Genomic DNA, 24,050 nt, shown 5'->3' with positions numbered 1-24,050 from the left:
CAATTCAAGTTGACAGATGGTAACAAAGCCACTTTGCACTTTCCACTGGCTATACATAACCTTTAGCAATGCCCTGTTTTACCCGTGATATCTTACTTCCTCTTCTGGCTTTTCAAGGTTGCAGACCTCGCTGTGGCTCCCTTGACCATCACCTACGTGAGAGAGAAAGTCATCGACTTCTCCAAGCCCTTCATGACCTTAGGTATCAGCATCCTCTACCGCAAACCTAACGGCACCAATCCGGGCGTGTTCTCCTTCCTTAATCCCCTGTCTCCGGACATCTGGATGTACGTGCTGCTAGCCTGCACAGGGGTTAGCTGTGTGCTCTTTGTGATTGCCAGGTAAGAGGATGGATTGATGCTTGTGGTATGATGGGATGGAAAAATGTATGGGCTGATGAGAGTATGTTGCAGCATATATAGATGGTGAGTGCTTACTGAACCGTGCACCAGCCCGGCTCAGCTTTGCCACGAGGTCTTCTGTTAATAATTTGACAGTGCAAAGGAAAGGGAAGCTGTGAGATGGTGCCAGGACTGAGCATTTTAAAACAATACACAGAATCATACCTGCTGTATCAAATACACATGACAAAAATCACAAATAGTCTGAAATAATTGCCATGATTGTACTTCAGCAAATTTCAAATTTTTCATGGTTATTCTAAAATAAGCAAAAATATGCTTTTAGCTGCCAGATTGGTTGTTAAGTAGCTGCGGGTAATTGCTCACTCGCTTTTTACCTCCCTCTCAGGTAGTGTGTAAAATCCCTGCCAAGAGGTTTCCCCTAGCAACTAACTGAGATAACTGAAATATACTGTATATTTGTTGTGATAAAAAGTCAAAATGCAAATCAAGTGTGCGTTGAAGTAAAGTGCATGACCAGTGTGTCCCCTCAAGATTAGCTGAAGCGCATAGAGCAGGATTTGTTGCTTTATTTTGCATCTGTCCTTACGACATTTAAATTTCCTCTCATCTCTTTTTCTCTCTGTTCTTTTACTGTCTTGCAGGTTTACTCCGTACGAGTGGTACAACCCACATCCATGCAACCCGTCCGCGACTCTAATACAGAACAATTTCACTTTACTCAACAGTTTCTGGTTTGGCGTTGGAGCCCTCATGCGGCAAGGTATTTATCCCACAGTTAAAGCAACCACATTTTATATTTCTATATGAACAATGGATCAAGTGACCATTTGTATGTGAAAGGGTTTGCTCTGAAAAGTTCCAAAGTCATAAAGTGAATTTGTGAGTTAGTCAGAAAAATGAAAGAAGAAATCAGTTATTGCAGATTTAGCCGTTTCAGTAATAGAAAAAGGCTTCAAAGGCTGCCGGGCCTTTACAGCTGTCGGTGAACTCCTTATACAACAGTAAAGACTGCACTGACACTGTAAACTCTGCTCTTAGCTGTTTTATTCAAAAAAATCAATGTTCACCTCCTGCTTTCTGCCAATAATCCATGTGGCTTGGAACCATTACCCTCTTGTATGAATGATGTTAAACTTCACGGGGCCTTGACCTCTCTCAAGCCAGGAGATATGAGCAGGATAAGTTCGACATGTGCTGATTTTGACGGCCAGCAAGCCTACTGACAACACCAGTCCACAAAAAAATAGCTATACTGATGAAATGTTGACAGCAAGCTGCATTTGTCAAATGTAACAGTGCTGATAGATGAAGAGACAAGCAAGTGAAGCTTTCTTTAACTGTGTGGATGTGCGTTTAACCTACCGTGGCTGTTTGGTGGTTAACAGTGGCCATGAGCAGTCCGTGGGCTTCTTTAGATACATGTCTATTAAAACAGCGATCCAGAACCGGCTTTTTACTCTAAATGTGTAGTTAAGTGTGTTTTCACTACAAGTGAAAATGGTTTAAAGATCAGTTCCCAAACATGATAGATTAAAGGTGGTAATTGTATTCTTCAGTTCCTCTTTTTTAATTGCTTCTTTTCTCTGCGGAGAAGAAAAGATAAGAATGGTGCTCGTTGTGCTTTTTCAGTTTATTTATTGATTCCATTTTTTGGCACGTTTTTCTACCCCTCATTTAATTCTTTTCAACTTTCTTTTGTGCGCCAGTTTTGGTTCTTCTAATCTGTGCTGTTTTTGTTTTGTTATGTTTAATTTCACACTGATCCATTTTGTAACTCTGAGTTTTAGAGAAAATAAGTACTGTAAAGGGAGAAAATGGACATACTGTGTGAAGAGGCGCACAATTTATCATTTAGGGCTGAGGTGAAAATCCAATTGGAGCACTATTGTGAATCCTGCTATCATGATAACCTTATTTGGACCAGGGTAGCTGACTTTAATTTGTGAGGAAAATTGATTATTTTAAAAGAGCATCTACACATAGGACTATAATACAAATAGCACTTCTATTCTACTTCTATTATAGCTGTATCTTGCTGGTGGTAATATACTGAAGTTAGACGTTACTTTTTAACCTTTCTGCCTCCATCGCTATGCTTCCAGGCTCGGAGCTGATGCCTAAGGCTCTGTCTACGCGTATAGTTGGGGGTATCTGGTGGTTCTTTACCTTAATCATCATCTCCTCCTACACGGCCAACTTGGCTGCCTTCCTCACTGTGGAACGAATGGATGCGCCCATCGACTCAGCAGATGACCTGGCAAAGCAGACCAGGATTGAATACGGGGCAGTGAGGGATGGATCCACTATGACCTTCTTCAAGGTACAGCTGGTGTATGCTCTAAATGAGCTTTTAACTTTATCAAAGTCACACCATAAAAGTAATCATTATAATTAGTATGCAGAAATCAGTGAATTTAGGTGTTGAAGCAGATGTCAAATGCCCTCATCCATACACAGTATAATTAACAATATATATTAGATACATAAAATCCTTCATCTTAACATTCTCTTCTTCAATAAAATATATTTCTTTTAGTAAAACCAGGAGCATTCAAGTTAAAGTGAAACCTGTGATGTCTCTATAACTTACAAATTCCGGTGATTACTTCTGTAATCATAAATCATATGATCAAATTATGCCGTATTTTTGTATTCTAATACCTAACATAAATAGACCAGGATTCTTTGTATCAAATGAACCAACATTAATAACCACTCACTTACTTCTGTCCTGTCATCTCTGTCATACTTAACCCTATAAACGCCAAGTGTATCATATTTGATACATGAGTTTTTGAGACCTCTACATGATCAGTGTGATATTTTTTTGTATTTTATCTGTGTTTTATATGTTTTCGTGTGTTTAAGATAAAAAAAACTGTGAGCAATAAATTGCACAAAAATGCCGGATGTAGCAAAAATGACTTTTTAAACTAAAAAAAATTTTTGGGAATTTGTCAGAAGGTTCAATAAACACTGGTTCAGACATTAAAGGGTTGATATGTGAGTATGAGTCAGGGGTACAGTACCTTCACTTTCATAAAATCAGGATCATGATGTTCCCTCCATCGTCCTTTAACTTTGCCAAGCATCCCATGAAAAATTTAAAAAATGAAAGATAGAAGCAGAGAAAAAGACATTTACTTTAATGAAAGGCAACATAGATGCACTAAGAGGTGGGTATGTGATGGGAAGTGGAGAAGATGTGCATTAAGACTACTTGTATTTGTGTTTTGTAAGTTAAACATATGTTAACGTTTTAGTTTGTACTATATAATGTATCACTGTACGGATGTCCTCAGGCAGGGCTGCCACTTCCTTCCCCCACCACCACCCACTCTCCTTGCATCCTGGTGGCTCAGCAGGGGTGATCCTTGCAGGGCTTTATCCTCCCAGATTGCAGCCAGTGATTACGGCTGCCTGGATAGGAAGAAGCAGGCTGTGTTGATGGCTCGAACAAATTGAATCAGCTGGAGGAGATTAAGAACACAGCTGTCCCATTTTCTCTGACTGAGCAAGGAGAAGCACACACACACACACACACATATACACTAAGACACGCGCTCAAAGATATAAAGACTCCCACACATCTTATTGTTGAACTTATATGTGTTTATAAAGGGATTTGAAACATAGTTAAGTGCATGTATGGTGTGTATGCGTGGAGCTACACACTCGCATATTTACACACGAAGTGCAGGCGCTGTAGGGATGCTTTTCTGTGGTTGTAGCAATGAAGAGAAGAGTCCAAGATTCATTCAAGAAGTTTATGTAGTTGTACGAGCTCGGAGTCCAACATCACAGGCATAGATGAGACTAAAGAATACAAAGTAAAGCTACCACATATATAGGATTCTACAAGTTATATCTGGTTTCAGATACATGAGAGCCTGTCCCAAGATGGACTTGATCTTTCCTTAGAACAACCAGTTGTCCAGACAAAGTGGAGTCGGGAGAGTAGAATGCTGACTTGAGAGTAACATATATACCATGTATGACACAAGTTCCTACAGAATCATGTTACATGAGAAAAACCTTCTAACAGGCGCATAATACTTCTTACCACCTTTTCTCTGTGTGGCTCCTTTGACAGAAATCAAAGATCTCCACCTATGAGAAGATGTGGGCGTTTATGAGCAGCAGGAAGAACACAGCACTGGTTAAGAACAACAGGGAGGGCATCACACGGGTCTTGACGACAGACTACGCCATGCTGATGGAGTCCACCAGCATCGAGTACATCAGCCAGAGAAACTGCAACCTCACACAAATCGGAGGACTCATAGACTCCAAAGGCTACGGAGTGGGAACACCAATCGGTGAGAGGGACAGCAGCTGTATAATGTTTTACTCCTCACCAGTAGCAGCAAATTAAAATACACACACTCATACACATCATTTTTAATATCTTGCTCCTTTAATGGAATAATAATTTTAAAACGAATCACATATATCAAAAATGAGACAAAAACTTATTGTTGCGAATAATTATTGACACTAAACTTTGAGAGAACAGTTTGAAGTTGTCCTTGTAACTTTAACACAGTGCAGACATTTATCATTTGAATTAGTGAAAAACAAGCCATAGTCAATTTGTGGAGCATATCCTCCACAAATCACTTCATATAAGCTCCACTGAGAATATTAAAATGCACTCAAGTCCTGGCTTCTCACAATACTGTTGATAAAATAGAAATTCGATGGAACCTCTGTAAATGGAGGCTTTGTACTGTAGATGCAGACATTATATTCGTATAGAAAGGAGCTCAAGCACAGAGTTGCTATCCTGTATCATCAGTATGCAAATTCACTTCCATCAGAGGGTTCTGCCAGCTGTTCGATGTAAATGTTTATGTGAGATTTCAGCCCAGTTTGTTGGACTGAGAACTTAAGCTGGAAGCAAGTCAACCCACTAGAGCGTGTTTGCAGTCGATACCGTTGGATGTTTACTTCAGCACTGCTCAAAATCTTGTGTTTCCTTTTTTTCTCTGTAGATGTTTCTTAATGTCATATTTCGTAGTAATTCATTTATGTTAAGATATAATTCGGGGTAGTTCTGCAAAACGCAGCCTGCCTTTGCCAAGAGCATTAGCACGCCTGCATTAGTTGCACACATCTATGCCCAGAAGAAGCCAAGTACAGTACAGATGTTTAAATGTTTGTAGGCATGACAATACATATAATGAGAATGAGACCAGCTAATTTCTTTACCATGAAATGTCCATTGGCTGTCAGTATCTATGACATATATATTTATATTTATATATTTTACCTTTTTTTATCAACACTACTCTTAAGTAAACTGTGGATTCTTAAAAAGAATATTTTCTAAAGCAAATAGTTGTATAAATGACTGTTCATGCAATACACAAGAAATGAAAGCGCAGTAATTCACAAAAGTGACAAAAACGCTAAAGCAAGAGTCAAAGTTAAAAGCAGTTGCAAGGCTCTCCTCCCATCAGCAGGGGGAGGAGTTGTACAGTTGGATCGCTACAAAAACAAAGGACTTCCTGTAGGATTCAAGCAGAGGATCATTGGCAGTGCCATCATCTTGTCCTGCAGGGTATGAGATACACTGCTAGTGATCCTCTGTAGTTCGACATACCTCCACCAGAGACTCGAGTTCCACTCACGCCAGCAAGCGAGAAGCCAAACCACCAAACCTTCCCAATGAGCTTGTTGATTCAAGAGTCGTCAGCTGCCCCCCCCACCCCCTGCTGCTCCTGAACACTGCAGTGTGGGATATAATTATCACCAACACAGAAAGGAGGAATATCAGCAGCATAGAACTACGGATGGCAAATGGCCAGAGCCTCCTCAGAAATGTACCCCGCTTGTAGAGGACAGAGGGAATCCAGTCCAGTTTGATGTTGAGCTACAGGTGGTTCCACCCACATCATTCGTCTGTATTCAGCCTCTTTTCCCTGCTGGTACAAGGTTGAGTTTGAAAAGGCTGTACAAGAAGGGAGACAAACCAGCACCTGTGATGCACCTGTAACATATGCTATGGCCGTGAGTTTTGATTGATGACACTAAGAGGAGCATCTGCCTGCGTGTCCATGAGCGTAGCCCAGAGCAGGTCAGGTGATGTGACATTAATGCCACGGAAAAATAAAAAAACACGATTCGAAGAAGGAAGATAATGCCATTCATCACCACAATATCAATCTGGTAGGCAAACTGAAAGAGGTCCAGCGACGGCTTTAGGGATGGCTTTAGGGTCATGACCAGTCCCTGGTCCCCAGGTTTAGGTTAAAGGCATGCTTAAGAAATAAACACAACTGAGGGAGGTGATGTCCTCAGGGCAGATTCTGATGTGCCTGGGATGAACTGAACTGAGCTGACAACTGAATCTGTTGGAGATCACTGGTGAATAGTGGAGGGAGATACTCTCCAGTATTTGGGGGCTGGCTGGTCCTTGTCAAATCTATTAAAAATTGTTTCATTCCATTAACTCCTTGGCCCCTGTCTCTCCTGTGGTCACCTGATCTGTGGTGTGCTTGTAGCCGGTGATTATTTTCCTCCTATTCTGTGCTGTTCTGCTTTAGTTTCCTCTCCTTCTTCCTGTAGCTGCTCTCGTCATCACAGGCTGCTGATAAAAGCTTATTCATAGAAAGCTTAGCTTTGCATCACCGACCCACCGTAAGTTGGCCTAAGGTGGAAAGCTTCTACTGCAACATCAGTTCATACTGCAGATACAAGTAAATCCTGGATTGTACATTGTTTGTTTTAAGTCAGGTAAAGCTAATTTATTTTCATTATATGGCCCCAAAAATCTCTTTTCCTCTATGGACTTTACAAGACAACACTCTCTATCCTTAGACCCTCAGTTCAGATAAGGAAAAACTTCCCAAAAGGAGAAAAGGAGGAGAAAAGATTCTTCCTCCAGGATGAACAGACATGCAGAAGATGTCGTACATAAGACACAGTGTAGAGGTCAAATGCAGAAACTAAGGCAACGGTGGTAGAAATATAAGCATTCTTAATGCTGATAAAAGAATATGATATGCATTTAAAATCACAATAAACATTACAAATGCAAACTGGAGCTTTATATCCTCAAGATACATTACAAGAGTTAATTCTGTTCTTGGAGCAAAGGCTTAAATTTCACAGTAAAACGATGCTTATGGTTCAGTAAAACACTGTAAACAGAGGTGTCCCTCAGCAGGGCTGACATGCCTTATTTGATTAATGGGGAAGTTATTTATCAAAAAAGAAAGATGAAAAAGTAACAGCATTTGCTTTCTCCATCGCCAGGTTCTCCATACAGGGACAAAGTGACCATAGCCATCCTTCAGCTGCAGGAGGAAGGGAAGCTGCACATGATGAAGGAGAAGTGGTGGAGAGGCAACGGCTGTCCAGAGGAGGACAACAAGGAGGCCAATGCTCTGGGCGTGGAAAACATCGGCGGCATCTTCATCGTCCTTGCTGCTGGTCTCGTTCTCTCGGTGTTTGTGGCTATCGGAGAGTTCATCTACAAGGCCCGCAGGAACGCCGACATAGAGGAGGTGAGTGAGGCTGAGAGAACTGCTGTGAATGATGATGACAAATGACTGGATTAAAGGTCGCACTCTCCTCTGAGGGAGCTGCCATTTGTAGTGAGGTCTTCATTTCAAAGTATCTTTAAAAGAGGGAAGAATTCAGTTTAAAAATCGTAAGTATTGTAAAAAATCACAATATTTATGATTTATTCTTATACACATTTTCAGAGACTGAGCACAGCCAATGTTTTCTTCAGTTTTTCTTTACTAATCAATATTTTCTGACTAGCTTGGTAGAAGTTATTTACTTTATCAAAATCAATTTACTCAAAATCTAATTTTCACTTGCTGGTGTTGTCTTTGCAACAAGAAAGCCACTGGATGCTATTATGACTGACACAGTAAACAATATCTTAAATATAGTAAAAGTGATGAGTTGGCAGCTCCAGGTGACAGACTGTTCAGTCTTAATTCTTTCTCGGATGCCCAAAATATGTCCTATATGATTCATAACACCAACACATCTTTGGTACTGCATTATGCCTGAACCTACGCGCTTCGCTTCCTCTTTGGAGCGATATCTTCTCTGTCTGTTTGCCAAGCAAAAAATGTTAAATGCAAATGACTTATTATTGTCTCATTTAGTGGAGGCATCAGTTGTACTCTCGAGAACAAGAACATCCCTTTTCGCTATGATAGAGCAACAATACCATTCACTTTTCTTTTATTTTCCTTGTTTTTGTGTCTTATATGATGTGTTTTTATTTTCTCTGTCACATTTTGATTTGTTGTCAGAATATTTTTATGTCTTTTTTGATCTCTTTTTTGTGTTCTCCCTCCCTATCCTTTTTTTTTTTTCTACACATGCTTGTGTCAGGCTTTTTGTTTCTTTTATGGGGTGCAGTCCCGTCAGTTCCAGCGGCGTGGCTCCACCTCCTCCTCTGGTACCTCCTTATCTACTGATCTGGAGAGCGGCAGGCTACTGGGGGATGACACAGAGTAGCCATGGCAGCACATTTGCAACACATACACACTCTAGATGATAGGTTTGTAACCAGGTGTTCTTCTGTCTGCCCCTGTTGTACCTCAGTATACCTGCACCTGTGTCAGCCAATCCCAATTACCTCTGTCAGTGTTTCCTTCGACATCCCCTGTGTGACCCTCTTGCTCACACTGTTTCCCTGCATAATATTATGTTTTTCTGCTGGGTCCAACTGAAATTTTATTCTCAAATGCATTCCTTTTGTCCTATGGCCACCTCATCCTCATGCAGACATGTCTGCCTCACAAGTGACACCCCCGCTTATTTGCATGCTCTTGTGATACAGCATGCAAGGAGCACTTTACTGGTTTAAGCCTGAAAGCACACTGTAATTAGGGATTACACTCAGGAAATCTGAGTTAAAAGTCATGTGAGTCACCTGTTTGTGTCCTTTGGAGACCAAAAATGATTCAAATTCAGGATAGTTTGCAAAATGTTGCATTTAAGCTAATAAACAGCGTAGCACTCCGCAGTGCTGCCCTGCTGTTTTCTCGCTTTTAGCCTTCAAATAGTGGCTCCCAAGTTTTGCTTCATTCGGTGCAGTCTCAGTAGACAAGTGTGTATACTTTAGAAGCTCACTTTGAATGCCTTTTGGGAAATCAAAAGATAAGAAAAGTTGTTTGAATATTTTCGTCCTCATTAAGCTTGCTGCTAGACCGGTTTGGTTGGCTGAAATTTGGATAGCAGTGATGGAACAGTGTGTCAGGTTAAGAGGTCCCCTGACACAGATCCAAAGCCAAAAGTGAAGTTGTGATTTCGGAAATAACGTCTGGTGACTGCAGAACATTTGAACTGAACTAATGAAGGATGGGATCACAGAGGGATACAGACTTTCCCCCGGACGGACCTTGTTATTTAGTCGGAAGATCAATCTCTTGCCAAAGTGTGGTGAAAAAAAACCCAAAAGATATTCAGTTGCTTAAAAAAGTATTACTAGCACTACTGTCATTAAAAGCTATAAAATCAGTGCACATAACATAATTCTATTTCTCTACTTTTATTAGATTTATCTACTAAATAAATAAACACGATAAGACCAGCATCAGCACTGTTTTTGGATGGGATATTTTCAGGCTGTGTTGTTTCTGTGTCCAAAGCTGAATCTCAAATAAGTACACTGGTACTGCCAGGTGGCAAGAATCATTAAGGGTGGAGTATCACATGTAAATTAATTTCAAATGTATCCTTGATTTATCCTATGACATAAATAAGTATGGTTTAGGTTTTTTACGGTCCAAAATATACTTGAATTGTATCTGCAGTCTTTGCTCGTCTCTCACAGTGGTCAAGGTCTGAGGATGGTGCGAGGTAGGTTTTCTCCACTGATGCTGAGTGTTACTGGTATCTGTGGGAAACCCTGCATGAGACCATATTGCTTTGAGAAGCCTTAGGCAAAGCCTAAGGATGAAAGAGGAAGACCTTCTTCAGTCCTTGGATGCAAAGACCGACAGATAAAAACGGCATGACTTTGTGCTGTGAATGACAATTTGCTAAATAGATTTAGTGAGCCCCCCCCCCAGCAAAATAAAAGGCAAATAAACATGATTGAAGATTACTGAGTTCAATGCGATGTATTGTTGTATTGTTGTGCAGAATCAAATAAGCCCGAGGCTTCTCATTTCATATTGCCCCCTCTTTGTTCATTTCAAATAATTAATATTACGAATTCGTAGTTTCCTGCATTAGGATGTGACACAGCAGACGCTGTCCTTCATCTCTTGTCTGTGTAATTGGATTTTACGATGACACAACAGAGTTTACAAGTCTTTTACAACTCTTTTAGATACATTTACAATTAATGTGTGTTTTGTCATTCTGTTGCTTGTCTGGCCAGACTTTAAAGCTGGCATGCAGCCATTGGCTGTCTGCTCACTTTCATCTGCAGGCAAGCTGAATCAAATGTCACTGCCTTGGGTTTAAACTTATAGCTTTCAGTTAATGGTGAATCGAGTAATGCCCTAGTTGATCCAGTTACAGAGCAGCAGTATCATTTTACACGGGCACATTTACACAGTCTTCAAACTCATGGCCAAATTTCATAAAGGCCATTATGACTTTATTGGAGCTTTATTGATGTCTTAACGCAGGCCTTTAATTGTTGCTCTCTTTGGCAGTGCGTGTCTTTTAGCACCGTGATGGAGGAGTTGGGTATCTCCCTGCAGTGTTATAAAGGCATCCGGAGGAGGTCGGGAACCCACAGCGGAGGGAGGTCATCTTGCATCTTCTGTCAACCCAAACGTACGGCAAAGAGGGAAGGAGCGCGACGGGACTCCAGCACGTGAACCTTGGATCTAAAAACTGATGGAGCTAAGATCAGAGACGGCTATTTGATCACTTTCCACTCCTCAGATTTGCCCGTGGGCCAACGAACGATGTGAAGTTCTTTCCTCATCACCCCTATCTTTATACTGTATGTGTATGGGTAATACATTAAGCATTATACTGTAGATGTAGTTTACAAAGTCTTGGCCTTGTACCAACATTAATAATGTTAAAACAGGTGATGACTACAAGAATGAAAGCTCTCTCATAGTATAAACCATTGCTGTTCCCACATGGATGTAGTTCACTGTTCTGAGCAGATGCAGAGTTGAATCTGCACACTTTATAGATACTCCCATTGTGTAAATGTATGACAACTTCACTGATTTTCACAGTAAAAAGAGGTTTTGCATTTTTTAAACTGCTGTCCAATTTGATATTGTTGTTTATGTTTGGCAGCGAGGTGTGCGCATGTTTCTTTTTGTGCCTACTGGCAGCCAGCGAAGTAGCTTCAGAGCGGATTGCTGCGCCAACCTTGGCCAGTGAAAAGAGATAAGGACCTCTAAGGAAAGTCAGGAACACACCTGCTGTTTTATACCCTTCAAGCAGCAACATCACAGACATCAACACACCCCCACCCTCCCCGCACCAACGCCAACACACACACACACAAATGTTTTTTGATCATGAAATATGGCTGTCCGTGCACCAGAGAAAGGATATGATACAGGGCGAGGACAAAATGAGAAGCTTTTTTTTTTTTTTTTTTTTTTTTATGTGTGAAAATTCTCTGGAGGTCAAAGACAAAACACAATTTCCTTGTTCCCCAGGGGGTGACAGTCTTTTTTTATTTCAATAACTTTTTTCTTTTGTTTGCAGTTGTTGAATCTGAAAGCCTGAGGGGAGATGTTGTCTCCCAGTAGTGACGGTGGATCTCAATGTGCATTCGGAAAAAGTGAAAAGCTTCTCTTAAAGTGCTGTACAAGTTTGGTGGTAGTGTTGTATAATTGTAGTGTAGTGTTATATAATTTATTTGCCCACATATTTAAGTAATGTTATAATATTTATGATGAGAATCTATTCCGACAAAAAAAAAAACATTCAGGGAGTACGTGCTGACAATGTTTTGTGAAAGCTTGAATTTGATTTTGTTTGACTAATTTACAAATATCAATTTACCTTTACTCACCACTCAAAAAAACATGCTTTTTTTACAAATTAAAAGCAGAAAGATCAGCATGTCCAGCACATTGGCCCTGACCTGCAGGTAATCAGACTGAAGGATAGATTTGATCTCAGCAGCTGCGGCACAGTATCTCCTCTGTACCATCAATGAATATTTCTTAATATTTTCATTGACAAGTCGTGTAGATCCTCCAGGCTTCACGGCTTCCTCATATCCTCAGGATTGTTTCTGTCCTCTAAATCTGAGGAAGAGGAATGTAAGTGTTCCCCAAATGCTCTGTCTCTCTTTCGCCCATCCCTTTTAATCTCTTCTCTTCATCAGCACCTGCTCGCTGTCCTTATTTTACCCCTTTAGTCTTACTGTGGACTTGCCTTGTTACTCTGTCAGTGCTCTCTTGGAAAAGCCTGTTGAAGGCAGCTTTTCAGTATTGCTGACATTTTGGAAATACAGCCATCATTTCAATCAGAATGAAGTAAACAATACAGTCATTTAACACACAACACACACACGCAGAAAAACATATACTGGCAATGTCAGCATGACCAAACATCTGTCACAAACTGTTTGAGGAGGAAAGAAAGAGGAAACAGACTAATGGAGCACCTCAAGCTTTAAAATCCTAATACAATTCATTAGCGGTAATGTCAGGACTTCCAAAATTGACCTCCAATTCCTAGCTTTTACCAGCTAATGCCATGACATTTCAAACAGGAAGGAGCAATAAATGGATATGAATACTTTATAAATTACTAGAATCAGAGGTTGTTTTGTGGCATTTCTCTTGTGGATACTGTGCACTGGTTTGTGTGCATCCTGAGAGAATTGGACCAAGCTTTTCTTAATCTCTTCATGTAATGAGTTTTCTCTTTTTTGGTATTCAGATTAATTCTGGGATTGGGCTCCGTCCAATGTAATAGCGTTTAGTTGTCTCTAATCTCCTAACCCCATAATTCTTAATCAAAACCAAAGGCAGTATTTTTTTTTTTTTTTTTTTTTTATCATTATCTAATCCGTCATGAATGAGGACATGGATTACAACTCTGACCTTGGCGTTCTGCACATCTGAGCATGAAACTCCTTCTTCTTACTAACCTAAAATGACCTCACCTGAACACTGCTCTGCTGTTGGACAATATTTCACCTGAGTTCATGTCCTTGCTTGTTTCACTCACGTACACAATTTGTCTCAATGATCCTGAAATACCGAGCTCTCAACCTTGGCAGTGGTGGTTAAAGTGACATAGGGAGAGATAAAGTGATAGTGGCATCTGTCTGTTTATGCTGTCAGTAAGAAGGTCAGAGATTATGATCCATACTTCTATACCTCTTGCACAGATGAAGAGAGAGAGATTGAGAGAAAAATCCAGAGGAAGCCAGCTTGAAACACAGCTCAAAGAGCCTGTTGTTGACATTTTAAACAGCCAAAAGGGCAGCTTATTATAGACGGGATAAATTCGACTGCCTTGTTGTATGATGAATGCGTCACAAAAATACACAACACTTCACGTGTCTTGTAGGACTTGTACGATTTCTACTTCTCTATGTCTCTTAAATCTCACATGTAAATCCTTCACACCTGTCACGTCCGGTTCATGTATCACTACGCAAGGATCTCAACTGTACATGCGGGTGGAGAAGAGTCAAATCGAAACTATGACTCCAACATAAAGGAGTGGCAGACGCTCGAGTGTGTCCCATCCATCACAATGAGATGAGCAGTCTCTGGGGCTGATAAGGCAGGTCTGTGTCAACAGCCTGTCAATGAAGACAAACGAGAAGGAGGACGACTCTTGGAGGTGCAGAGCATCATTTATCTGTCCCTCTCTCTCTCTCTCTCTCTGTTCGTCACCCTGTTTCTTTCTCTCCAAGCATCTGAAAGCTTGGCTGTAAATATTTCAGGAGAAATGCTTTCATCTGCTGGCGTGCAGGTGAAGTGGCCTCATAGATATAAAACTACAGAACATAGCAGTAATTCAGAACACAAAGGAACCTTGATCAATAATTTTGTAGGAGAACTGAAGGGCCTAATTTATGAGGTTTTCTTTGAGACCCGTCCTCAAGAGCCTAAGGTGAGTTTAGCATTATTATTATTATTATTATCATAATCGTGTTTGTGCCTATTATGTATTCTGATCATACACATTCATGTCAGCTTACAAACAGACCTGATGGAAGGCAGACTGTGACGCCCTGTCCTCAAGTTTCTAGTCGAGATTAAACAGAGGAGCTTATTTTTTTTCCACTTTTTATGATTTCATCAAATCAAAGTAAAACAGCCCTGTTTTCAGCTTTGTGACAATGCATTTTTTTTTAGATAATCCATTGGGCTTTTATAGAGTTCACATAGTTTAAGAAGTTGGAGAATTTTCTCAACCCAAGATGGAACTCTTAATCCTTCAATTTATCTGAAAATTTCAAAATCCCAGAATTTGGTGGTACATGGTTTTCACTGGACGAGTCATCCTGATGTGCAAGAGGCTGGATAAACCACAACCTTCAATCTGTATCTGTGATGGTGAATGAAAAACAGCCACGTGAAATGTTTCGTTGTCTGTTCTTGATTTATGAAAGACAGATTTAAAAAGAATGGTCAGGAAGTCCCTTGTATAGCTGAATCTCAAAAAACAGGGACTCTCACAGTGCCCATAATGAAGCTCAGTTTGTTTTCATTAGACCCTTCCTCTGTGGTGAAGGCTCTGTCTACTGTATCAAACTCCACTCCCCTAATTTGTCACTAAGTTTGACAAAGTCTGAATCCCAGTCTGAAAAAATGAGTCCTCATGACATCATGTGGGTTAAAGTGCCTGAATCACGCTCTGACGTGGGCCCAGCCTGTGTTGCATTTATTGCAAGAAACTCCCTTTAAGTATAAGAAATATATCACCTTCGTTAAACTGGGCTTGCCCTGCACCTTATTCCCCAAAAGATAAACACTGAGATGCTCTACTTTCTTCCGCAAGAGCCATTATAGCATGAGATGTTCATTCTGAGCAACTGTCTCATTGCACAGCTATTGCAAAGCCAAAGAAGATCCCGACGGCATGACCGTGTCACTCAAAGCAGTGCTGCAGCTATGGGCATTTTTGCGGGCTGTAGTCATGTCATCTGAGACATTTAATTGGGCCCGGGCCGCCACAGGGGGACAGCGGACGGCATTCCTCCACTGCCTGCGCCCTGTTGTGTTGCTCTTCGCCGCGTGGCTGCAGTCCGCGGATAACATGTCCATGCCCACGAGATCTTGAACAGCCGAAGTCCCTCTGACTGACACCAGTGTAGTGGACGTCTGGACTATGGTGGAAAACTTTTGAATCCAAATCGAGCTGGATTCTCGAGAAGGAAGTGGCGGTCAAGCCTTGGAGAGATAGTTGTGCCATCTGCTGAATTTGCGCAGGGGCGCAGCGGCGCAGCGGCTGAGACTCGACCTGCGCTGCTCCTGAAGACACCTCAGCAGTGGGACAGACAACAATCAATACTGGGGACGAACACTGCTGCCTGATTTTCAGCTTCGTTACACGGAATTTTTCCTGGCTCGGGTTCGTGCTGCTTCAGGTAACAATGACCTGCTGGACCAGATGGGTCCTTTTCAGCTACCAAGTCCATACAGCAGATAGTCCATATGGAATAAATACATCTCCATCATGGTGTGGATTATGTGCCTAAAATATGTTCACTTTTGATTGATTACTGTCATATTTTGATGCATTGCGTGTTTTGATCAGTCAGTACAACATCAATATTTGACCTTTTAACCCTTTTCCAAAAGTTGGGGGACACTTATTTGCTGTTGTAGAAGGTCATTGAAGTATGTTGTGTGAGACAGAGGATTTACCAGGGTTAAAGCAGGCAAATACCCTGATATAAAAAGCCTGTATCTTCACTGGAAGGGGGCATGCAAAATCCAGACCTCAGAGCCAGTCTGTCAAAGCTCCCTAATTATTTAATCCCACTGCAACTCTAAATGCATGATGAAACTGATGGCTGTGAGTGCTCATAAGGCTCCATACTTTCCTAACTGTGGTTTAATCACATGCTTTATCAAAGGGGCTGCAGGCTTTCATTCCCACTGAACACTAGCTACACCTGCTGAGTTCAGTATTTAGTTTCTCTCTCTGATGAAAATACAAGGTTGGAGTTTTAAGATGGTGCTTGTTAGCCTTCCAGGTCAGTTGAAACCACATATACACCCAATTAGGGCTGGGTTGATCAATCAGTTCATTGGTCTGTCTATAGAATGTCATTGAATAGTGAACAACAGTGCCGTTTGCAGTTTCCTATGGCAGCATCTTGGAATTGCTTGCGCTGTCCAAGCCACAGTTTAATAATCAGTTTACAATCAGATAAAACAGAGAAAGGAAGGAAATCACCATTTAAGAATCTTGTCTCTGTGTTTTTTTGCATGAGAATTTCCTGCTAAGTTATTTTCAATTTTCAGTTGAGCGACTGATCGTTTAACTGTGCCATCACCACTCGGCTTTCATGAGATCCCTTTGATTGTGCTAACAGCTCTGTTTTGTGCCTGTGGCCTCATGAAGGGATAAATGATCACCTCAACCAGAAGAGTGTCTCCTGATAAATCTGAAGTAAGAATCGCCTTCAGCCTCGACGACACATCAGGTAAACGCACGCAAACACCCCCACACACTGTATCCGTCCACGCGCACATCACCATACACTCTCTCCTCTCACAAATGCCCCCACACACAGACACACACACACACCTGTGTTCCAGTATCTCAAAATAATTGCAACAACTTATTTTGACTTTAGTTACACCTATTTATTCAGTTGATCGTTTAACCCAACGGAGCTTGGAGCTCTACTCTCACTGCATTTCCAGTATGTGTGGAACACATGCGCGACATTCTTCCCACCAAAACAGACCAGGCACAATCTGCCCCGAGCAGCACCCCCCACCTCACACCCTGTCACTTTAACTGTGTTCATTCTTCTATGCTGTAGCTGAGACAGGTGCTCCCTCTATTTCTGTAGGACCACAGCACATTAAAACTGACCACACATGCATGTGTGCAGCTGTGCACTTGCAAAACGCACATGTATGAACCCACCCATGCACCTGCACACATTTTTCTGTAACTAATATAATTTAATTCTTTAGTCTTCAGTCAAAACAAACACAATTCTGGTTGACTCACACACACCTACCCTACCTATGGTGCTAGGTACTGTCTGTCAGGATGTTTTACTGCAGTGGGGCCAGGCACTGGGACAGCAGCTGCAGCTATGCAATGGCAGAGTCAGGTTTCCCCCTCTAATACTAACAGTGTCCCGCTGCCTGATTCACTGTTCAGCTTTTAGAACACTGGCCTATATTTATAAGCAGTTAACACTTCCAGGCCTACTCCACCCATCTCTGATCCCCCTTGTCTTTCTCGTAGGAAGTAAGATGAAGGGCTGTAGTAGGAGCGACACACTCGAATCCAACTCTGAGCAGAGAGATTCGTCAAACTCCACGATGTTCTGCTTGTTCGCACATTGACAACACACCATCATTTCTTAATCATTCCCATCTCTGTTCTTTTGTTTGTAGCTTGCTTTCGCTCATGTCCTTCCATCTCAGTTTAGTTTCACCTCGCTTTGCCTTAAGTTTTTGACGAGTTGTTGGCTGGTTAATTTCTTGACACTTCTCGAGCATGATTACATGCCTTGTTTTAGTTTCAGATGTACCTCCAGAGCTGTTCAGGCACAATCTGACCCTAAGCTCCAAAATCAAACTTTGGATTCTGCCTGGACGATCATGTTGTCGTCTCTTTGAACTTGTGTTTCACAGCAGGGGGACTGAGACCTGTGCTCCGTCTGGGGATCATCCTCTAGGCCCTTCGTGACTTCATGCCAAGCATACTTATAACCCCACACTGTGTCAATCCCAAGCATGAGAACTGTATTTATTCCACATCATAATTGGCCCCATGGCTGCAGGCTGGCCCACTAATACTCCTCCTTTTAGAAGGTTGCATCATCCCAGGATTCTCCACATGTGTTCCACAACTCCAGGGGGACATTACTGGCGAGGCAGAGGCCGGTGCAGACAACCTGTCTGTTTCTGTCTGTCTGTCTGGCTGCCTGTCTGAGTCCCTCTCTGTCCATACATCTGGCCTGTCCGTTCGTTGTGCCCACTGTGTTTGTCTGTCTGCTCACATAGTTGTCTCTCTGTACTCTTACCCTGCATGTCTTTCAGTCTGACAGCTCATTACTGCTGTACAGGAAGAGGACATGGCTCATTTATAAGAGTAGCACTGTGCTGCTATGTTGTGGTGTCACATAAGAGGCCACTATAGTGTTTCATTTTGGTCCATTTTATGAGTCGGAGAAAGGCATTAACTGCCTGTAGGACAAGTCAGTTGGCTGTTCATCAAGGACTCACAGCAAACAGCATTTCTGAAAAAAACAAAACATTTTAGCTGAGAAGACATTATGCGACATTACTGACATTGTCCTTCAACAGTAGCCGTTAAAATGATAAATTGTCTTCCTGTTTTTTAAAGGACAAAGCTCATGGCCACACTCTTTTGCAAAAGTCAAAAAGAGCTTTGCACAATGCTTCTAATATTTCCAAGCAGTTGCTGCATGTGTTGGTATCAACACATCACCTCCCACAAGTTCCAAATTTCTGCTTGTCATAGAGGACTTAAATGAGTAGAAATCAAAACTGTGTGGAAGGAAGGAAATCAATCCTAAAACCAGTGAGAGTACAGTAATAAATTACATTTCCTGTACTTAACTACAGTTCTGAGGTACTTGTGCTGTACAACGGTATTTTAATCTTCTGATGCTTCTGTGACATTTCAGATGGAATTATTAATTATATAGAATATATAATAATGTAACACTGTAAAGGACCATTCTAACAAAGTAAAGTACTATTACTTTTGATACTTTTTGAGTATTTATACCGTTTACCAGTACTACTTGCATAAGTAGATAATCTGAAAATGCCTTAGGCTCATTCATCATTGTACTGATCATTAATTGTTTTTTGCACCAAATTTTATAAATGACATTCTACATATGATATGATGTGATTTTTAGAATAATCAATTGTGTGTTTTGCCTCAATAGATGTAAAAGATGTGGAGGACCTCCCTCAGACGTTCCCGGATCTTGAGCAGCGATTACAGGTACACAGTATGTACTGTAGCAATGCAGTGACTTTAAATTGACAGCACTGGTACAGCAAAGCATTGCATGCTTTCTTGGATTATGTTTTTATTTTTCACATGTTTGATTTATTAATATTGCCATTACTGTCATTGCTGCTCTCTCCACTTACTGTATAACCAACTCACAACACACGAAGGCCAGGCCAGAGAAATCATTCTGGAAATCACTAACTGAGAAAGAGCTGGACAGGTTGAGAGAAAAAGTAGATCACAAATTAATCCTATTTTGAAACAACTCCTGGAGTAAATTGGACATTACAGATTATATAAAAAGAATGTGTGATGGTGGAATCTATTCTGTTTCGGGTAGAAGATAAACATCTGCACAAGCAGAAGCTTAGGTTTAGCTTATCAACCCTGTAAATCAGTGTTTTCACTGTGTGCACTTCCTCTGCTATTAGTGTTGTCATTGAATTATCCTTCAACAAGTGCCAGAGCCAGTGCCAGGGTCACCTAAAGTGTATGTTTAGAGTGTCAAATGAGAACAGTAGTAGCAGGCCAATGAATGATAGTTTTCATACACTGTATTACAGGCTAATAGAGGCTGACTGTCTCTGTTTTTCTCCTGTTCCCATCAATCAAGCTTTTCTTTTTTACACAAAATATTCATGTTTTAAACCTTCATTTACAGACCTGCAAATGTTTTTCTTTCTTTTTGTGATTAGAACATGCAATCTCCTGATTTGGTGTCAGACAGACTACCACTGCAGCACAAGGTCCCCCACTCTTAGGCCTTCCACTTTGTGAATGTTTCACCGGCATTGATATCTGCAGCTAATTTCATGGGTATTCTTCCATCACTTTGGGAGATAACCTGTCATGGATCAAAGTATGTGACAGATTTGCTACTGGGGCACTGTGGGAAAGGTTGATAAAGTCATTGGGAATGAGCTTTTCAGCAGACTTTTAACATAAGTTGTATAGCAACAATGCCATCGAAAGAGGAATTTGCTTTGAAGCATTTTTAAAGCACTGTTTTAAATGTATTATATGTACAGTATATGTTCTGTTTTGCTTAATAGCCTAAAATGGTTCCAGCCTAAACTAAGTCTCTCTGATGTCAAATATCTCTGTGACCTCTTGCAGCCAGTGCCCCCCTGTGTGTCTCTGAGGGAGAGCGTTCAAGTGTACAAGGAACATTGCAGGATGGCGAGAGAGTTCCACCAGGTCAAACATGAGATCGCCGTGCTTGAGGACCGCAAGTGAGTTACTATTGATGCTTTAAAAAGAAACAGAAAACAGGAGATCTTGTGGTCCAGTGGTTGCATGGTGTCCTGGATCAGAAGAAAACAAATCCAGTCTTACTATACTGGTAGCTTTGTTGTCGTCTCAGCCAGAGATGGCACGAGGAAAAGCTATTTTTGCATGTTCAAATATCCACTTTGTTATTCTGTTAAGTAACAATGGTTCAAGGAGAGCGGTGCCACCTTTGCTGAAAATGCAAACTCTTGGAAGACTGCAAGGCGTTTTGGATCTAACTGTCCACTAGATGGCACATGGCCATAGTGTCCATACAGCATACAATTTACATAAATAACACTTATGATATTTGAACAACTGGTAACTGTGGCTTTGATTTCACATGAATTTTTGTATTGTTATCATTACATTTAAGTTAGAAATAAAGATTAATCAGGAGTGACGAGTGTGGACGTGAAGTTTACACTGAATGCTGAGTTTCTTTGGGAAAAGTTGCACCCTTATTGGGGTAAATACTACAGTAAATGCAGCCCTAATCAGGAGTAACTGAGTGAGACCTGCTGTTTGCGCACATATGTCCTGTATATGCTTGCACATAAGCAGGGGTTTGAAGCACTCACACAGTGGACATTGTCCCCTGTGCCCTCAGCAGCTGTGGGTAGTCTTAGCAGAGGGATTTTCAAGGCCCTTGCTGTTACCCCAGCACACCTACACACACACACACACACACATACATACACAGACACGCACACACACAACCTACACCACTTGGCAGTTCCTAAATAGAGCAGGCAGACTCTGATGGGATGAGTATAGCCTTGAGTTTAGATAAGAGCATGATGAGTCAGGCTGGTAGAAACTCTTGGTTCTCTCTTTTCATTCTGTGGCTCATGCCAACATCCACTGGCACATACACACACAGACAGATGCACACTTCCAGTAAAGTGAGACTCTTAAAGGAGATGCCGCAAATCACTGATACTGACAACATTAAATATACTTCTGTGGAGGAGTGATTACTTTCGTATTTTCTGCTATTGGTCATCGACTATTAACATGATACAATGGCTGTTTTTTACTTTTCATATGGGGAAGATTACACACAGAAAGGCAGCGTTTCAGACAAACAGGGAAAGTGTTGTAAGGATGACAACCGGAACAATACTTAAACACAGTTTTGAGGGATTTTCCAAAATTGACTCAGTTTTTTACAAAATCAGTTAGTCAGTGTGATGTCCACCAACATAGCATCAGCAAAAATGTTGATTTTCTTAATGTTGATCAAGTTAAAATGAATGAGTTTATGAAAAACCCTCCTCAGTATATAAAGAAACATTGACTTATACATCGATACTGGGCCTAATGTAGTTCAGTAGTAGTTTAGTTGACTAATCACTGATACCACCATGATACAAAGAGATTACACAAGAAATAGCCCCATTGTGAAAGAGTTGTAGATATTGTCTTACAAATTTTAATGTCCATGTTAAAAGTTCTGAATTTATTTTTGTATACAGGGTAAGGTATGTAACATGTTTTTTTTTTTTTTTTTTTGCTGTACAAAATGTAACAGTATATTAATTTTTCACCAAATAAGGAAAGAGTGTCCTGTAAAATTTCTATCACATTTAGTCTGGATTCTCTGGTTTCTGAGTAAATTTTTTTACACTGAAAAAGATCTCTTCCCCTTTTTCAGGATCGCTCTGTCACACAAACTCCACAACAACATACACACAGGCACGCACGCATGCACGTAGACATTTTTCAACTTGTTTCTCATAAAGGGGAAGAAAATCAGCACAGACGTAATTCATGCTTGTTTGTAATGCAAATGAAAACAAAAGAGCAAAGCCCCTTACAAAACCAATCTGATATCACGCTCAGATGAATAGAGTAGTATTTTGATATTGGGACAAACCCAAACAAAAACCCTATCTTAGTCATTTGTTTAAATCAGTTTTGCTTTCAAACATACCTCCCTACTATGGCAAGCCTATCACATGTGGCCTTTAAATCACTTCACCTCTCATCCTCCCTTATAACTATATCATCACAGCTCCACAGACAGCCTGTACTGTAGAATAAAGACTCCTTTTCTTCTTTGTTGATGCTGCTGTTATGTGACTTGGCACTTACCATGTGTAATACAACACGGACAGTCATACACTCACAGGCGTGTGGCCATGACACGCACATTGTACACATACGTGTGCGTGCGCGCGCGTGTGTGTGTGTGCTCACACTGCCTTTCAAAGTCCAAAGGCTGATCTCTTCGGAGAGTGTGAAATCACTGTTTACCAGGTGAAGTCAGGTCATCCTGCTTCAACCGCAGCTACAGTAATTAAATTCTGTTAGGTTTATAAAGATAGTTGAGAAAAAAAAAGTCAGTTTGTTATGTTATTTACTGTGTCATGCGCATACAAGTGCTCAGCCTGCATGGACTTACAGACGCAGATTGTTGTCAGATAAGACAAGAGATAAGCTTGTTACATGCAACATAATATTGCAAACAAAGAGCTGTCTCTTCTGTCCCAAGCTGGATCAAATCTGCCACAAAAAATATTCCCTTCCTAAAAAACAATTCAAGCGTCGTATAGATTTTATCTTCAATCTCAACTACATCGCAAACTCTTTTGTCTTCAAGGAGCCCATTAAACCTGCCTACCTCCATAAGTAATGGCAATGTACCTGAATGTGACTGTGCACACAGAGATAAGGCTCTATACTGTAGCTGATTTTCATCAGCCAATATGTTCGTAATTTAGGTTTGTGCTAACAGCAACACACCATCTTTCCTCATACCATTTTTGATGAGCATTATGAGAATAACACTGTGTTTGGCCATTGTCCTATTCACATATCTTTAGTCCTTCCTTTGCATTGTTTGCATTGTTTCCATGGTTATGTTGGTTTGTCTGGTTTCCTGCAATCTACGTCTGTCTGAAGGGGGAAACTGTCACGGGTATTTCCCTGCCTCCAGCCAAGTGTACACTGAGACGGTCTTTTCACAACAATGGAAAAAGATGATGCCGCTGATGATAATGATAACAGTTATTATTATCATTTTGATGTGATTAAAACAAATAAAGATTTGCAGCTGCTGCTAACATCTTTATTACACTCATCTATTTAGGCGTAAGTTGCTGGCAGAGCTGGTGGAGGATGAGAAAGTTGCCGTGGAGATCGCCCGTTTAGAGGAGGAGTTTCGGCGTCTAACAGAGGAGAACCGCACCTTGGTGACTGTCCACAACGAGCGCGCTCAGCAGCTGGAGAGGCTCTGCTTGACCAATGAAACGAAGCAGGACTCTTCGTGACCCCTGACCTCCGCAGAAC

The 24,050-nt window shown here is 41.1% G+C and overlaps 3 protein-coding genes across 3 annotated transcripts in view; 2 read left to right on the top strand and 1 right to left on the bottom strand.

The window, feature by feature from the left end:
• The window catches only part of grik1a (glutamate receptor, ionotropic, kainate 1a), a 31,269-nt gene extending 20,096 nt beyond the window's left edge, over positions 1 to 11,173 (top strand). Inside the window, exons 12-17 of the mRNA XM_070843074.1 lie at positions 118 to 341; positions 1,007 to 1,125; positions 2,468 to 2,685; positions 4,459 to 4,684; positions 7,626 to 7,876; positions 11,006 to 11,173. Coding sequence (XP_070699175.1) covers positions 118 to 341; positions 1,007 to 1,125; positions 2,468 to 2,685; positions 4,459 to 4,684; positions 7,626 to 7,876; positions 11,006 to 11,173 — 1,206 coding nt within the window. The remainder of the gene's footprint in view (positions 1 to 117; positions 342 to 1,006; positions 1,126 to 2,467; positions 2,686 to 4,458; positions 4,685 to 7,625; positions 7,877 to 11,005) is intronic.
• Positions 1 to 24,050, bottom strand: part of chordc1b (cysteine and histidine-rich domain (CHORD) containing 1b) — a 79,432-nt gene that overhangs the window by 122 nt on the left and 55,260 nt on the right. The gene's annotated exons all lie outside the window — the stretch shown is intronic.
• map3k7cl (map3k7 C-terminal like) lies at positions 15,860 to 24,031 on the top strand. The gene is made up of 5 exons (XM_070844166.1): positions 15,860 to 15,888; positions 16,872 to 16,953; positions 19,417 to 19,475; positions 20,604 to 20,719; positions 23,851 to 24,031. Exons 2-5 carry the CDS (start codon positions 16,878 to 16,880, stop codon positions 24,029 to 24,031), a joined length of 432 nt encoding a protein of 143 aa, XP_070700267.1. The 5' UTR covers positions 15,860 to 15,888; positions 16,872 to 16,877.

This window comes from Pempheris klunzingeri, chromosome 14 (genome assembly GCF_042242105.1).
Source record: "Pempheris klunzingeri isolate RE-2024b chromosome 14, fPemKlu1.hap1, whole genome shotgun sequence".
Classification (NCBI taxonomy): domain Eukaryota; kingdom Metazoa; phylum Chordata; class Actinopteri; order Acropomatiformes; family Pempheridae; genus Pempheris; species Pempheris klunzingeri.
The sequence above is the reverse complement of the archived record's forward strand: the minus strand, read 5'-3'. Positions and strand labels throughout refer to the sequence as shown.